This window comes from Artemia franciscana, chromosome 3, assembly GCF_032884065.1.
Source record: "Artemia franciscana chromosome 3, ASM3288406v1, whole genome shotgun sequence".
NCBI classification, from domain to species: domain Eukaryota; kingdom Metazoa; phylum Arthropoda; class Branchiopoda; order Anostraca; family Artemiidae; genus Artemia; species Artemia franciscana.
Window position 1 is genome coordinate 23,371,898 of NC_088865.1, and position 18,589 is coordinate 23,390,486.

General features: G+C 33.9%; 1 protein-coding gene and 1 long non-coding RNA gene across 4 annotated transcripts in view; both read left to right on the forward strand.

The window, feature by feature from the left end:
- LOC136025042 (uncharacterized) overlaps nt 1-18,589 on the forward strand; it is a 46,858-nt gene that overhangs the window by 13,924 nt on the left and 14,345 nt on the right. For all 3 annotated transcript variants that reach the window (XM_065700711.1, XM_065700713.1, XM_065700712.1), the window contains exons 2-4: nt 870-1,010; nt 11,840-12,060; nt 15,152-15,314. In XM_065700711.1, the coding sequence (XP_065556783.1) occupies nt 886-1,010; nt 11,840-12,060; nt 15,152-15,314 (509 nt within the window). In that variant the 5' untranslated portion in view covers nt 870-885. The remainder of the gene's footprint in view (nt 1-869; nt 1,011-11,839; nt 12,061-15,151; nt 15,315-18,589) is intronic.
- LOC136025041 (uncharacterized) lies at nt 2,980-4,877 on the forward strand. Its single transcript, XR_010617001.1, has 2 exons — nt 2,980-4,199; nt 4,600-4,877. It is a non-coding gene; the product is annotated as an uncharacterized LOC136025041 (long non-coding RNA).

Sequence of the window (18,589 nt, forward strand, 5' to 3'; positions counted from 1 at the left end):
TAAATTAATTTTAAGAAAATGGTTGGAGAAATAGCATTTTGTAATTATGAGATTTAAATATTAGTTTTCTTGGAATTTTTTTTGTTTATTGGTGTATTTGTGATTCTTTTTGCATCTGGAGCTACAGTAAGGAACTATCTTTCCTTTTTTCTTTACTCTCTTTCTCCTTTTTAGATTTGTTTTAGTTAAGCATTCTCTACCACATGGAAAAGCTCTGATTGCTATTGGCTGCATTTCCAGATATACGGGGAAACTAGTTCACCTAGCACCCTTATAGTAAAATGGGATATAACATGTTTTTGTAATTATTTACCAATGTTAAGGGTTTCATCTCTTTTCGATTTTGGAAAAGCTTAAACACCAAAGGATAAAAATCTCAACAAAAGGGTAGGTAAGAGAATCGAGGAAACTTGCTGACATTGCAGTAATCCAATTTCTCCTGCTGGTTTTAAAAAAACTTGGAAATGGACTAGAATAATTTACCTCTGCATTCTCAACTGATATTGAAATTGTGAATGATTCACAAAAGATAAGAAAGACACCAATGAAGGAAGCTTCATTGATGTTTGCAATGTCCAGGAAGAGTAGATTGCAATGCTGAACTTGCAAAATTTGCACTTTTATGTATTTATTGGGTAAATATAGCTTTCACCTTACCACTGTATGTGAATCACTCAAGAATTTTACTATGTTCGTATACATGGACCATTATTTGTTAAGTTACCTGAGATAGTAAGTCGTCTCCTTTATAGTTAGGTTCACTAAAAAGATACTAGTTTGAACTGGGTGATGAATTTCCTTTTGTTATTAAAGGATGAAATGTGCAAAATTTACTTTCATTGGCTTCATTGTTCTCATTCATTTTCTAGGTGTAATTGAAGGCTTATGGAAACACTTATTCGAGATGGAACTTACTTGAATAACAAACACGAGGAGAATTTTGTTTTAGCTCTTATAAAAGATCTAGAACATTTCCTATCAAAACAGGAACAAATTAATAAACAAACACAGTGAGTTTTTTTTTCTTTTGATTAGTCAAATGTGTCCAAACTTGAGAAATAAGTTTTTTTTCCGTAAACTAAATTTTTCTTAATGTTATAGCCTCGGATAAATGTAGCCAAACTTTGACATCCCTGATGGCGATTCTAATGACGTTGGCTTTACCATCTGGTAAACCCATTGGCTTTACCATTTTACCTTTTTACCATGTACAGACAAAAGTGTGGGACCTGACATATGACTATGATCTTATGTGGGGTGATAGAGGTATGGGATTCTGGTGCCATCCGCTCACTCTATAATGGGTCCCTACTTTTGGTAATTAGATTATTAACACCTGCAATGTTGTAGCCATAGTCTTTAGTGACTTAATACCCCCCCCCCCCCCCGTCCACTGCGAAACATTTTAGTAAATGTTTACTTATTGGTGACACGGTAACCTAAAAAAGACCTTTACCATCATTGGGCCTCTCCTGAAACAAAATTCTATTCATGCCTCTGACAGGCTGTATGGATTTGTCAGCTTATAGTGCAGATTAAAATTTCCCGAGGGAGAATATTGCTTCATGAAATAAGGCAAAGTAAAATTGTAGTGCGGTAATCTTTAATTCATATACAATGCTACCAGACAGTGAACTATGAAAATTGCATAGCAGTTGTGACATATCCAAAAGCCTGATAACTCTCATTGTACAAGATGTACTCCTCACGCAGTGATGCAGCTTGGGTTTTGAGTTTGGAGGGTGGATTTAAAGAATGTGCCGACAAATCCGCCCAGTGTGCCAACAAATACGGACACAAGCTAAGTTAAACTAAAAAACATTAGCTAAATTCCAAGTTGTTATAAGCTAAATTATATATATATATATATATATATATATATATATATATATATATATATATATATATATATATATATATATATATATGTATATATTGCTCTAGGCGTTCACCCACCACCGCAGAAAATAAGACTCCAAATTTGAGAATTTTATTTGACTTTTTTTCCGTAGCAGGAATGAATTTTGGTGCTTTTGTATTATGCAACACTTACTTAAGTTTACGCTGTGTAAAATTCGAGAACAAACCGGTTTCTTTGTTAGTTTCTTTCAGGTTAGTGCGAGACAAGACAAAGCCAAGTGACGGAATATATGGGAAATATGTAATTTGGGCTATATATTTGCACATAAGGGGGAGGAGGATAAAGCATTTGGACAGTTTGAAGTCAGAAAACAATTCTTACTTCATAATATGCAGAATAATTGTACCTAACACATTTTGCATGCAGACCCTCCATACCTTACCCCCCTTCCCCAATGTGCAAATCTATAGCCAAAATTTGTTTCTAAAGTAATAAAGAAACCAACGAAAAAACCAGTTTGTTCTTGAGTTTTACACAGAATAAACTTAAGTGAGCGGCTTCTAATAAACAAGAACCAAAATTCCTTCCTCCTACGGAAAAAAATAGTCAAATAGAATTTCAAATTTGGAAAGCCTTAATTTCCTCGGGGGGGGGGGGGGTAAACGCCAGCCACCATATATATATATATATATATATATATATATATATATATATATATATATATATATATATATATATATATATATATATATATATATATATATATATATACTCGAAAATTCTGTCTGATTATTCGACATCTAGGTGGCACACTTCCCTTTTCAGGCTGGTGATGGTAACTCCAAATTTTCTAAATGAAACCCATTTTTATGATCTGCACAGTTGACAAATCCAAGGGAAAACAACCATATTTCGTTATAAATAGAATTTAGGGAAAATTCGTTTTAAATATTTATAAACATATGTGAATGACATTGAACACAAAAGTCTGGTAGCTTTGGAGAATCAAAAATTAAGCTATTTACTATGCTTAAAGAGTTTATGCCACCATATATATATATATATATATATATATATATATATATATATATATATATATATATATATATATATATATATATATATATATATATATATATATATATATATATATAAAAATAAGTTGTCTGTGTGTGGATCTGTGGATCAGGTGACGTCATGTTTGTCCGCATATGACGTCTGAATTATTTCACACTAATACAAAATAAGAAAAAAAACTAAAAAAGGTAAAAACTACAAAAAAAACTAAAAAGAAAAAAAAACTAAAAAAGCTAAAAAACTAAAAAAAACTAAAAAAAGGTAAAAAACTAAAAACTAAAAAAAACTGAAAAAACTAAAAAAAGGCAAAAACTACAAAAAAAAACTAAAAACTAATAAAAAAACTAAAAAATCTAAAAAACTAAAAAAACTAAAAAAACTAAAAAAAGGTAAAAAACTAAAAAAAAACTAAAAACTAAAAAAGAAAAAAACTAAAAAAAGGAAAAGACTGAAAAATAAAAGAGAAAAAGAAAACTAAAAAAATATGAATAAAAATACAAAAAAATAAAAAAGATAAAAACTACAAAAAAACTAAAAAGAAAAAACGAAAAAAAACTAAAAAAGCTAAAAAAATAAAAGAAGCAAAAATCTAAAGAAGGTAAAAACTACAAAAAAAAAGAAAACAAAATAAAAAAATCTAAAAAAGCTAAAAAACTAAAAAAAAACTAAAAAAAGATAAAAAACTAAAAAAAAAACTAAAAAAAGGAAAAAACCATAAAATAAACTAAAAACTAATAAAAAAAAATAAAAAAAAGCTAAAAAACTAAAAAAACTAAAAAAAACTAAAAAAGGTAAAAACTAAAAGAACTAAAAAAGAAAAAAAACTAAAAAAAGGAAAAAAACTGAAAAATAAAGGAGAAAAAGAAAACTAAAAAAATATAAATAAAAATAAAAAAACTAAAAAGATAAAAACTTCAAAAAAAACTAAAAAGAAAAAAGAAAAAAACTAAAAAACCTAAAAAAAGGTAAAAACCAATAAAAAAAAACTAAAAACAAAAAAAGGGAAAAAATTAAAAATTTATTTCATCATAAGTTTTCAACTGACGAAATTACAGACCGGGACATCGGGACACAAATGACGACCGGGACACCGGCACATAGGGAATATGAATGACGACACTCAAAGAGAAAGCGACCGGGACAAAAGGAATGTTTGATTAGCAATCAACAAAGCACCGGGACACAAATGACGACCGGGACACAGGGAGTATAAATGACGACCAGGATATAAGTAAAAAAAACTAAAAAAACTAAAAAAAAGGTAAAAACTACAAAAAAACTAAAAAGAAAAAAATAAAAACTAATAAAAAAACTAAAAATCTAAAAATCTAAATAAACTAAAAAAGAAAAAAAAGAAAAAAGGAAAAAAATAAAGGAGAAAAACAAAACTAAAAAACGAATGTATATACAGACCGGGACACCGGGATACAAATGACGACCGGGACACAGGGAATATAAATGACGACCGGGACACAGGGACACAACTACAACGGGGACGCCGGGGGGCACAGGGGGATATAAATGACGACCGAGACACCGGGACACATGGAATATAAATGACGCCCGGGACACTCAAAGAGAAATCACAGACTGGGACACCGGGACACAAATGACGACCTGGACACAGGGACAAAACTACAAAGGGGATGCCGGGAAAAAAGGTAAAAACTACAAAAAAACTAAAAAGAAAAAAAAATAAAAACTAATAAAAAAACTAAAAAATCTAAAAATCTAAATAAACTAAAAAAGAAAAAAAATAAAAAAGGAAAAAAATAAAGGAGAAAAACAAAACTAAAAAACGAATGTATATACAGACCGGGACACCGGGATACAAATGACGACCGGGACACAGGGAATATAAATGACGACCGGGACACAGGGACACAACTACAACGGGGACGCCGGGGGGCACAGGGGGATATAAATGACGACCGAGACACCGGGACACATGGAATATAAATGACGCCCGGGACACTCAAAGAGAAATCACAGACAGGGACACCGGGACACAAATGACGACCAGTACACAGGGACAAAACTACAAAGGGGATGCCGGGGGGCACAAGGGGATATATAACTGACGATGGCGACACAGGGAATGGTAGATTAGCAATCACCATCAACAAAGCTCAAGGGCAATCATTAGAATCATGAGGTATAGATCTGAATACGGATTGTTTTCCCATGGACCATTATATGTTGCATTTTCAAGAGTCGGTAAACAATCTATTTATATGCACAGACAATGGGACAGCAAAGAATGTTGTATATTCGCAAGTTTTACGTAGTTAAAAACATATATATATATATATATATATCTATATTCACAGGTGGGACATAGGGACACAACTACAATGGCGCGTAACGACTTACGCGCGCGGGGGGGCTTGGGGGGGGCGCGAAGCGCCCCCACCAACTAGGTGTTGGGGTGGCGCGAAGCGCCACCCCAACAGCTAGTATATATATATATATATATATATATATATATATATATATATATATATATATATATATATATATATATATATATATATATATATATATATATTCTATATATATAAAAATAAGTTGTCTGTGGATCTGTGGATCAGGTGACGATCCACAAAAAAGGTAAAAAACTAAAAACTAAAAAAAAAAACTGAAAAAACTAAAAAAAAGGCAAAAACTACAAAAAAACTAAAAACTAATAAAAAAAATAAAAAAGCTAAAAAACTAAAAAAACTAAAAAAACTAAAAAACTAAAAAAACTAAAAACTAAAAAAAAAACTTAAAAAAAGGAAAAAACTGAAAAATAGAAGAGAAAAAGAAAACTAATAAAATTAAGAATAAAATAAAAAAAAATAAAAAAGATAAAAACTAAAAAAAAAAGTAAAAAGAAAAAACGAAAAAAACTAAAAAAGCTAAAAAAAAGGCAAAAACCAATAAAAAACTAAAAAGAAAAAAAGGAAAAAAAAAACTAAAAAAACTAAAAACTAAAAAAAAAACTTAAAAAAAAGGAAAAAACTGAAAAATAGAAGAGAAAAAGAAAACTAATAAAATTAAGAATAAAAATAAAAAAAAATAAAAAAGATGAAAACTAAAAAAAAAAGTAAAAAGAAAAAACGAAAAAAACTAAAAAAGCTAAAAAAAAAAGGTAAAAACCAATAAAAAACTAAAAAGAAAAAAAGGAAAAAAACTAAAAAAAATTTTCATCTAAAAAACTAAAAAAAACTAAAAAAGGTAAAAACTAAAAGAACTAAAAAAGAAAAAAAAACTAAAAAAAGGAAAAAAACTGAAAAATAAAGGAGAAAAAGAAAACTAAAAAAATATAAATAAAAATAAAAAAACTAAAAAGATAAAAACTTCAAAAAAAACTAAAAAGAAAAAAGAAAAAAACTAAAAAACCTAAAAAAAGGTCAAAACCAATAAAAAAAAACTAAAAGGGGAACACTGGGACACAAATGACGACCGGAATACTGGGAATATAAATGACGACCGGGACACAGTGAATGTTCAATTAGAAATCACCATCAACAAATCTCAAGGGCAATCATTAGAATCATGAGGTATAGATCTGAATATGGATTGTTTTTCCCATGGACAATTATATGTTGCATGTTCAAGAGTCGGTAAACCTGACAATCTAAATAAATGACGACACTCAAAGAGAAAGCGACCGGGACAAAAGGAATGTTCGATTAGCAATCAACAAAGCACCGGGACACAGGGAGTATAAATGACGACGACCGGGACACAGGGACATAACTACAAAGGGGACGCCGGGGTGCACAGGGGGATATATAAATGACGATGGCGACTCAGGGAATGGTCGATTAGCAATCACCATCAACAAAGCTCAAGGGCAATCATTAGAATCATGAGGTATAGATCTGAATACGGATTGTTTTCCCATGGACCATTATATGTTGCATGTTCAAGAGTCGGTAAACCTGACAATCTATTTATATGCACAGACAATGGGACAGCAAAGAATGTTGTATATTCGCAAGTTTTACGTAGTTAAAAACATATATATATATATATATATATATATATATATATATATATATATATATATATATATATATATATATATATATATATATATATATATATATATATATATATATATATATATATATTTATATATCTATCTATATTCACAGGTGGGACATAGGGACACAACTACAATGGCGCGTAACTAATATGGCGCGTAACGACTTACGCGCGCGGGGGGGCTTGGGGGGGGGCGCGAAGCGCCCCCACCAACTAGGTGTTGGGGTGGCGCGAAGCGCCACCCCAACAGCTAGTATATATATATATATATATATATATATATATATATATATATATATATATATATATATATATATATATATATATATTACGCGCCATATTAGTTACGCGCCATTGTAGTTGTGTCCCTATGTCCCACCTGTGAATATAGATAGATATATATATTATATATATATATATATATATATATATATATATTATATATATATATATATATATATATATATATATATATATATATATATATATATATATGTTTTTAACAACGTAAAACTTGCGAATATACAACATTCTTTGCTGTCCCATTGTCTGTGTATATAAATAGATTGTCAGGTTTACCGACTCTTGAACATGCAACATATAATGGTCCATGGGAAAACAATCCGTATTCAGATCTATACCTCATGATTCTAATGATTGCCCTTGAGCTTTGTTGATGGTGATTGCTAATCGACCATTCCCTGAGTCGCCATCGTCATTTATATATCCCCCTGTGCACCCCGGCGTCCCCTTTGTAGTTATGTCCCTGTGTCCCGGTCGTCATTTATATTCCCTGTGTCCCGGTCGTCATTTGTGTCCCGGTGTCCCAGTCTGTGATTTCTCTTTCAGCGTCCCGGGCGTCATTTATATTCCTTGTGTCCCGGTGTCCCGGTCGTCATTTATATCCCCCTGTGCCCCCGGCGTCCCCGTTGTAGTTGTGTCATTTATATTCCCTGTGTCCCGGTCGTCATCCCGGTATACATTCGTTTTTGAATTGGTATATGATGAAATAAATTTTTAATTTTTTCCCTTTTTTTCCTTATTTTTTTTTTTTATTGGTTTTGACCTTTTTTTAGGTTTTTTAGTTTTTTTCTTTTTTCTTTTTAGTTTTTTTTTGAAGTTTTTATCTTTTTAGTTTTTTTATTTTATTTATATTTTTTTAGTTTTCTTTTTCTCCTTTATTTTTCAGTTTTTTTCCTTTTTTTAGTTTTTTTTTTCTTTTTTAGTTTTAGTTTTTACCTTTTTTAGTTTTTTAGATGAAAATTTTTTTTAGTTTTTTACCTTTTTTTCTTTTTAGTTTTTTATTGGTTTTTACCTTTTTTTAGCTTTTTTAGTTTTTTTTCGTTTTTATGGCACTTGGTATTAACCAAGTGACATATAGCAGTCGCCAATTCTGTCGGTCTGTCTGTCTGTCGGTCTGTCCCGGTTTTGCTACTTTAGGCACTTCCAGGTAAGCTAGGACGATGAAATTTGGCAAGCGTATCAGGGACCGCACCAGATTAAATTAGAAATAGTCGTTTTCCCGATTTGACCATCTGGGGGGGAGTGGGGGCCCGGTTAATTCGCAAAAAATAGAAAAAATGAAGTATTTTTAACTTATCAGCGGGTATTTGGATCTTAATGAAATTTCATGTTTGGAATGATATTGTGTCTTAGAGCTCTTATTTTAAATCCCGACCGGATCTGATGACATTGGGGGGAGTCGGAGGGGGAAAACCTAAAGTCCCGGTTTTGCTACTTTAGGCACTTCCAGGTAAGCTAGGACGATGAAATTTGGCAAGCGTATCAGGGACCGGACCAGATTAAATTAGAAATAGTCGTTTTCCCGATTTGACCATCTGGGGGGGGGGGAGTAGGGGCCGGTTAATTCGGAAAAATAGAAAAAATGAAGTATTTTTAACTTATGAGCGGGTGATTGGATCTTAATGAAATTTGATGTTTGGAATGATATTGTGTCTCAGAGCTCTAATTTTAAATCCCGACTGGGTCTGATGACATTGGGGGGAGTTGGAGGGGGGAAACCTAAAATCTTGGAAAACACTTAGAGTAGAGGGATCGGGATGAAACTTGATGGGAAAAATAAGCGCAAGTCCTAGATACATGATTGACATAATCGGAACTTATTTGTTCTCTTTGGGGTAGTTGGGGGGGGGGGAGTAAGTCTTAAAAATTAGAAAAATGAGGTATTTTCAACTTGCGAACGGGTGATCGGATCTCAATGAAATTTGATGTTTAGAAGGATATCATGTCTTAGAGCTCTTATTTTAAATCCCGACCAGATCTTGTGATGGGGGCGGGGAGTTGGGAGGGGGAACCTAAAACTTGGAAAACACTTAGAGTGGAGGGATCGGGATGAAACATGGTGGGAAAAATAAACACAAGTCCTAGATAGATGATTGACATAAACGGAACGGATCCGCTCTCTTTTGGGTAGTTGGGGGGGGGGGGGGTTAATTCTGAAAAATTAGAAAAAATGAGGTATTTTTAACTTACGAACGGGTGATTGGATCTCCATGAAATTTGATTTTTAGAAGGATATCGTGGCTCAAAGCTCTTATTTTAAATCCTGACCGGATCTGGTGACATTGGGGGAAGTTTGGGGTGGGGAGACCTAAAATGATGGGAAACGCTTAGATTGGAGGGATTGGGATGAAACTTGGTTGGAAAAATAAGCAAAAGTCTTGCATACGTAATTTACATAATTGGAACGGATCCGCTCAATTGCGGGGGGGGGGGGGGTAATTCTGTAAAATAAGAAAAATAACGTATTTTTAACTTACGAAGGAGTGATCGGATCTTCATGAAACTTCATATTTAGAAGGACCTCGTAACTCTGATATCTTATTTTAAATCTCAACCGGATCAAACGTAATTGGGGGGGGGGCAGTTGGGGGGACCGGAAATCTTAGAAAATACTTAAAGCGGTGAGATCAGGATGAAACTGGATGGGAAGAATAGAAACCTGTCTAAGATACGTGACTGACATAACTGGACCGGATCTGCTCTCTTTGGTGGAATTGGGAGGGGGGAGGTAATTTTGAAAATTGAGGTATTTGTAACTTACGAAAGGGTGACCAGATCTTAATGAAATTTGATATTTAGAAGGATCTTGTGCTATAAAGTTTAACTTTAGGTTCTGACCTTCTCACAAGTGCCAAATGAGCTCTTGGCTCTTGGCTCTTCCGACCTCGTACCATATGAGCTCTCGGCTCTTCCGACCTCGTCCAAATGAGCTCTTGGCTCTTCCGACCTCGTACCATATGAGCTCTCGGCTCTTCCGACCTCGTCACAAGTGCCATATGAGCTCTTAGCTCTTGTTTCTTTTTACTTTTTTTTAGTTTTTATCTTTTTTATTTTTTTATATTTTTATTCTTAATTTTATTAGTTTTCTTTTTCTCTTCTATTTTTCAGTTTTTTCCTTTTTTTTAGTTTTTTTTTTTAGTTTTTTAAGTTTTTTTCCTTTTTTTAGTTTCTTTAGTTTTTTTAGTTTTTCGGCTTTTTTATTTTTTTATTAGTTTTTAGTTTTTTTAGTAGTTTTTGCCTTTTTTTAGTTTTTTCAGTTTTTTTTTTAGTTTTTAGTTTTTTACCTTTTTTAGCCTAACCAGGATTTGAACCTGGGACCTTCATTCTCCGTTCTGACACCCTCTCTCACCAAGTGACTACTCCAGCATGTTCATTTTGGTGTTTTAAATGGTATATTATTAACCAAATTAATGTGTTTTACAATATACTAAGCATCGTCATAACAAAAATGACGACAACTAATTTCATGACGTCAGCCGACACAGAAACATGACGTCACCTGATCCACAGACAGACAACTTATTTTTATATATATAGATAGATATATATATACTATTACATGTATACCATTATATGAGAAGCATTTGGACTTTCGAATATTTCTTCCAAAATAGGGATATATACCCCTGCTGGTAAAAAAAAATCAGTTAGGGTTTTGAATGTGTAAAACTTCTCTCTGATAAAAAGATTTTATGACATGGATATTTTACTTAGTTTCTAACTTGTGAAGTTTGCTTTCACGGTACAACGCTTCCATGTGATTTTACTAGTGCTGGAAATTCCTAATAGTATTAATTTCCAAAAATACTTTTAAGGTATAAAACATTTATTTTTTCTAATAGATTTTAAATTTTCTAGATTTTAAGATTTCAAGATCAAAATTTCAAAATTTTAAAGATTCTTTGACTGTTGCTATTTCATATTCAAAGTCATCTGCCCCTTAAGAGAGACAGCTCAGTGGTATATACATCCTGCACGTTTTGTTATTTTTCTTTTCCGTCAGCCGAGCCATCAGTAAGATAGTATTTTCCTGTTCTGTTGTTCATTTTTTAGGATATTTGCTTTTAAACTTTATGGGGGACACTGATCTCCCAAAAACAAAGCTTATTCTTTTTAAGCATAACTTTCTACCATTTGTAAACCAAATGCACAGAATTGTAATAATCTTAGCCACTCAGGAACTTGGAAAGCATCTTATTTATGGCAGGTAATTTTCCTTACGGCCTGAACATAACTTCGCTTATTTTGAAGATTATTGTATGTAGTAATTTATTGAATATAAATAGTCTATAATGTAAAACGAACGTACAAATCCTGCTCTAAAATTACTATTTTAACATTGTCTGTGGTTGAAGTCAGATACCACCATAGCTCAGTAGCTGACACAAGTAATATGACCTACAATTAGAGGAATGTGTAGGGAAACTCTTTCTATGTAAACTACAGAAAAATTACCATACTGTCTGTAAAAAAAATTCATAATTTTGCTTTCAAAATTCTGATTGCTGTTTATTCTTTTTAACTTCAAATGATTTATTTCATATTTGTTGTACTATTTTTTAGGCAAGTATTTTTCCTACCACCACTCCCACCTAGGTTTCGATTTCTCACCCACCAAACAGTCGAAAGTGTCTTCTTTGGCAGACTAGCAACCAAAAGTGTTGGAGAAAGTGACGACAGACAAACTGCAATATATTGCTCCTTCGATTCTGGACCAACTCGTGGTCAAACACGACCCTTGTCGGCTGCTGCTATGAAAGAGGAAGAAAAAACTACAAAAAAAGGTTAGTTCCTTTAGCTACTGTTTCTCTAGTTTGTGGATAACGAAAACCATGGATTCAACGAATGGGGGGGGGGTGTTCCGATAACATTGTCTAGGGGTGACAAATCATTTACATGTAGCGTTTTTACACTGATATTTCCCAATAAGGACACTACTACCTAGGTAAGTAAATTTTTTTCTCATTGCAAAACATCACCTGGCTTCATCCTCGTCTACTCAACAGTTGAATACTAAACTTGAGAGTTTAAAATTTGACAATGTGGAAGATGGTTAGAATAATTAAAAAAAAAAACAATTTGTGAAGTTGCTGATGGCGTCTTAGGGAAGAAAGTTAAGACTGCAGCTAGCAATATTAGTGAAAAAACTTTGTGTTTAATGGAAAAGGAAAAGGGGTTCGTACAAGAATTATATGAGTGATAGATCATATGAAAACAACAGGGATGTAAAGAAAGTGGAGAAAGCATTAAAATATGAACTAAGGAGGTGTGAAGTGGAGGCCATTAATAAAATTACCGAGGATCTGGAAGATGCAGCTGGACGCGTAATAGTAAAATACTGTACTGGCATGTTAATAAATTGAGAGGGAGCAGTCAATCTGGACTTGTCCCAGTTAAGGATAGGAACGGCGCCGTAAGTCGTGATAAGGAAAGAGTAAAAGAGAGATGGGCGGAACATTTTGAGAATGTGCTAAACCGAGATACAGTTGCAGGAAAAAATAAGGATGAAAATGAAAAAGTTTATGATACTTTGGATGTGAAGGAAGATTTTTTTTTGTGAGGAAGAGTTAGCGACAGTACTAAAAGGATTAAAAAATAATGAGGCTCCAGGTACTGATTGTTTGGTAAATGAGTTTCTTAAATATGGTGATTCTGACGTTAAAAATAAGTTACTGAAGATTATGAATATGATTTTTGAAAAAAGAGAAGTGCCTAAGGATTTTAGGAAAACCTTAATTAAACCATTGTATAAGAAAGGTGATAATAGTGAGTGTCATAATTATCGAGGCATTAGTCTTGTCTATGTAGGTAGCAAATTATTATGTAATATGATGCTTTTTAGACTGAAAGATGCTGTAGAGAAAGTTTTAAGAGAAGAATAGTGTGGTTTAATGAAAGGTAGAGGATGTGTTGACCAAATTTTCACTCTTAGGTTAATAAATGAGAAGTGCCTTAGTTATCAAACACCTTTGGTTCTCAGTTTTATAGATTATGAGTAAGCGTTCGATTATGTTGATAGAAGCGCTTTAGCAAAGATCTTATCCTTGTATGGTATATCAGGCGAATACATTCAAGTGATTATTGCTATGTACGAGAATAGTATCGCTGGGGTTAAGGTAGGAAATGAGGTTAGCAGCTGGTTTTGTATTAAATCAGGAGTTAAGCAGGGTTGTGTTCTATTCGCCTTTATATGGATCAGTTTGATGGCTTTGTCTCAAGGAGCACAAGAAATGCAATGAGAGACCACGGAATCAAATGGGTAGGAAAAACTCCTTGACTTAGATTTTGCTGATGATTTAAGCATCTTAGATGAAAGTGTGAGCAAAATGAATGAACTTTTAGAGGTTTCGTGAGTTCAAGGTTTTAGAATAGGTTTGAGTGGGGTAACAAAAAGATTGATCAGATGGGCATCTTCAATTACCCTGGTTGACCCTCAAAAATTCATTCAATTTGTCAACTTTTTATCTGGGATAGAAAAACCATATACTTACTCCAAGTCCAAAAGAGTTTTGACTTCCCATTTAATGCTTAATTCTCTCATAGCCTTCGCTGTCTTCTTTATGGAAAAAATCTGTCAAATTAATTCACACAAACGGGGACAAAACATTTACTCGTGGTTTCATACCGTGAACAACAGCCATATTATTTTCGTCATAGCACAAGTAACTTTAAAGCAGTTATCTGGTATGTAACAGAAGAATAGGACCTAAGGCTGTTTTTCGACTGAATTAAGTACTTGTTAATAATAAAAAAAAACTCAGGTCACAAGGCCTCTTATAATTCATGAATTTCTTTATTATTAATTTAGGCTAGAAAATTCAGTCAACGTATTCTCTCTCTTTTCTAAAATCACATTGTTCTTTTCTTTAGACTTTATTTGTTTTTTCTCTTAGTCTAATAAGTTTCAGCTCACTAAGCATTTTGATTCCTAACCAAAGCAACCTATGACCTCCAGAACCATTTCTATTCACTCTTATCACTTTTCTTATGAAGGAGTTCAATTAAATTTGGTGTGAGGGGGGATTGTAATAACCAACTTCTATATAGCAGCAGTAATAATTTTTTTTCAAACAAGTAGCAATTTCTGGCAATCAGGTTCATTTGAAATAAAAGTTTTTTGCTGTTTGTGGATTGTCCCATTTCAAAAGCGGAACGTAGAAAGATTTGTTCCATCCTTAAAAAGCTATCTCACAGAGCGGTCCTTCCTACAGAAAACTTTCTAATGATTTTACCATTATGTTAAAATGTTTTTGACAATTCTCACACCTACACCACGAGACTTCCCTATTCCGAAGTTCGGGAAATTGAGCCTAAAACACACTTTACAATGGGATTTCGATTCTATGACGAATGAATGGATCACTGAAAAGGATTTAAAAAGAGTAATTAAATTAGAGAAAAATTGTCATTGTGACTTGCTGGTCTAGAGGTATGATTCTCGCTTTGGGTATGAAAGGTCTCAGACTCGAATCCCGGAACACCCCAATTTTTGTCCTGTGGTGGCGCAGTGGGTTTGACCTTAGCTTGGTAATACAGGACCCAGAGATCGAATCATGCTGCAGCAATGCACTGCAGGGCCGACGCAGGGACCTTAGTAGTCAAGAAGCGTCGTTAATCTGATACAATACAGAAATTGTCATTTTTTAGAATTTTTCAAACTTCATGTTATGAATGGACAAAATTTAATATTATGAGATTTTATCATTGCTTGAGCTCCAATGATGAAAGTAACGGAGGATTAAAGTCAACCTAAGCTGAAAACTTTCATCAAATGAACTCTTAAAAAAAAATTAACCCGAAATACTGGCATAGTTGTTTGTTGTGTAGCTTATTTCTGGAGTTGTCGAACTTGACACAATTTTTGTTTTTCTTCAGCACGAAAAACAGGGGTAGCCGTGTACCAGCCTCCACATAGACGTGAAAACAGCAACCTAGCCTCAACATCAGACTTGAAGGCTTCTGTGGCAAAAAATGATAAAAATCATGAAAAGATAAGAAATGATAGCGAGCTTAGAAGCCCAGGATCACCATCACAAGGGTAAGTCCATTGGGAAATATAGTAGATAGTGAAAGGAACAGAATGAGTACTTAAAATGATCAGAAATATAGGCATAAAAAAGGTCTAGCTCAAACAAACAAATGCTCTTAGCGAATAATGGAAACTTCAGGAAAACGGAAATTAAAATCAATAATCGAGTCAAACTCAATAGTAACAAGTGTTACTATGAATGAATAAATGAAGTTTAAAGCGGACCGAACTTGAAATGAAAAATCAGGTCGAATATAAACTATCAAACATTATCACAAATAAGATTAAGGCTACCCACTCAAACTTTCCAGGGGTTAGAGCGTCATCTCTGCTTAACTGACAGAGATATGTATTTCAAACAGTGTGTTTTTATTTCCCGGATTATCAACAACAGCACAACCAAAGAATAATAACACCAGGCTAACAGGGTTATAAATAAGAGTGGTACCCCCCCTCCCTTCTTCTTCTTCCTTTCGAACCCTCAAAATCAGTGGTTTCCAAATAACACAAACGTGAAAATTTTTAGAACGAAATTTATTGAGACAGACTCTTATAAACAAAGAATACGAATAACAATATTACATTATCGTCAAACAGTTGGTGGCAACGAACTGCAAGTAAGAGCGACGCGGCTCAGTATTAAACGAAACTCTAAAAAGTAGAGTTTCGATACATGATTGATATATCAAAAAAATCGATTTTTTATGCTGATTCCTAATTTATAAAGTTCATTAAGTTTAATGTTACCCAACCAAAGTTAAGAGCCTGAGAAAATTTGCTGAATTTTTGAAAAGGTGGGAACGCCGCCAAAAAGTCTTGATATCTTAATGAAGATAACACTGTCAGATTCAGAATATCATAGAACTCTACTGTGTAGGTTTCAAGCTGCCATATACAAAAATGTGGAATTTGTACTTTTTTTGTCAGAAAAAAGATCGCGGATGTGTGTTTATTTGTTTGTTTCATTTTATTTTTTCCCAGGGGTAATTGCATCGAACTATTAATTCTAAAAGATCTGGAGAGGCATCATTTGATCCGAAATCAAAATCTCTAGTGCCCTCTTTAAGTGGTAAAAAGTAAAAAGTCCTGAAAAATTCAGAACAAGAATATTAATGGTATTTAACCGATGTTGGCTTAATAGTACTTTCCCACGGATAAGGAAACCCACCATCATTAAAGCAGTTCTCAAAATGCAGAAGCCGAGCAACGACCCTAAGTCCTACCGACCTATTTCTATATTACTCTGCCTAGGAAAATTATTTGAGAAATTGGTCCACAGAAGGCTGGAGTGGTTCATGGAAAAGAACGAGTTGATTCAGGCTGCGCAGACAGGCTTCAGGAAATATCACAGTACACTAGATAACATAGTCAGATTAGAAAATTCTATAAAAACAGGATTCGAAGAAGGAAAAATATCCGTGGCAGTCTTGTATGATTTTGGAGGAGCTTATAACAATGTATGCAATAAAAAAATGACTTCAAAAATGCTAAAGTTTGGATTCCCACAAAAAATAAGCCTTTTTATTGAAAGTTATTTAGAAGGGCGAACTTTCTATTTAAGAGTAGGGAAGGAACTTTCATCCCCTCGATTAATAAAGCGTGGCCTTCCGCAGGGAGCAATTTTAAGCATTCTTTTTTTCCTTATATTTATATCTGACATTAAAACCTCCACAACATGCCACAAAAGCTCCAGCATAGAAGAAGCCTCAAAATCAGCACTGATAACTCTTGAAGAAATTCACCAATATTCCAAGGATCATGGAGTCCCATTGTCCACCGAAAAAAACAAGGTCATAGTTTTCCATAGGAAACGAAATACCCTCGCCAATCGAGAGATCAGGATAAGTGGAAGAACTCTAGAAGTCGCAACTTCAGCAAAGATTCTGGGAATCCATTTTGACAAAAGGTTGACGGCAAGCACATTTGGAAGCCACCAAAACCTCCTTTTGGAAAAGACTGGTTCTAATGAAGCGAATGGCAGGGACCTCTTGGGGATCCTCCTTGAAAACTCTGATGGATTTTTATAAATTATATCTACGAGGGATAATTGAATATGGAATCCAGGCTTATGATAACCCATCACAAAAGCACCTTAGAATACTTGAAACCCTCCAAAATTCAGCCATTAGGATAGCCTTCAGTCTTCCCAGCCACACTCCAGTTGACACCCTGAGGGGAATTGCTGGGGTCTCAAAAATAGAAGAGAGAATGAACATTCTAACAACAAAGTACTTCACGAAGATCCAAGCTTTCGGCCCTAAGCACATTGTCACTTCTACACTTCTCGAAGACCTAAGAAAGCATATCCCAGAACTTCCCTCTGGAGTTAGTCTGTTCAAAGAAACCATTTTGAATTGGAGAAGCGAGATTGTATCTAATCCTTTACATATACCAGATTCCCCCCTTGGAGAATGGTTGCCCCTCAAGTCATTCTCGAGCTGATCCCTAATAGTAAGGATAACCTTCCACAACAGTTAATAATTCAGCTATTTTTAATGTGTAAACAAATGAGTTACCTAGATTACCTTGAAGTATATACAGATGGATCGCTAAGAGAAGGAAGACAGGTGCGGGCGTATTCATACCAGATTTTAATTTGAAGCTGCTCCTCAGACTTTCTGATGGCTCCTCAGTCCTATCAGCAGAACTGAAAGCCATTGAAATGGCTCTAAACACTCTCTTGCAGTCCCTCCCACCAACAAAAAAGTGGTTAATTTTAGTTACTCAAAATCTGCCCTCCAGCTGGTCTTAAAAATAAATTGGGAAGCCCCTGACTATGATTTATCAGCAATTAGGAATTTCCCTTCTGCAACTTTCCAGACAAGGAATAGAAGTTATATCCAGCACGTACCCAGCCACTGTGGAATCAAACGAAATGTGGTAGCAGATGAGATTGCACAACAGGCAGCAGATAGCAAATATCCGGAGTCTAACCAAAAATCCATAAGTAATGTAATGAGGAGCAGAATCAATCGTATTTGGACCAAATTATCTCCTCAGCTTTCTTCCCCATTTCAATCTAGATTGGCCAGCACTATATATTTTCGAATCCGAGCTGGGTCAGTTTAATTTAATAAAGAAAAATATAGAGTTAAGCAGTCGCAAAGCCCATTGTGTAGGTTTTGCTACCAGGGGGAGGAATCTCTAACATATTCTATTTGATTGTCAGGACCTTTTTCCAAAAAGAAGAAAACTTTTAGATAAGATAAGAGACCATGGATTGCAGCCTACTGTAGCAGCACTACTTTAAAACTTTAAAAATCCAATATCAAAGAGTTCTAAAT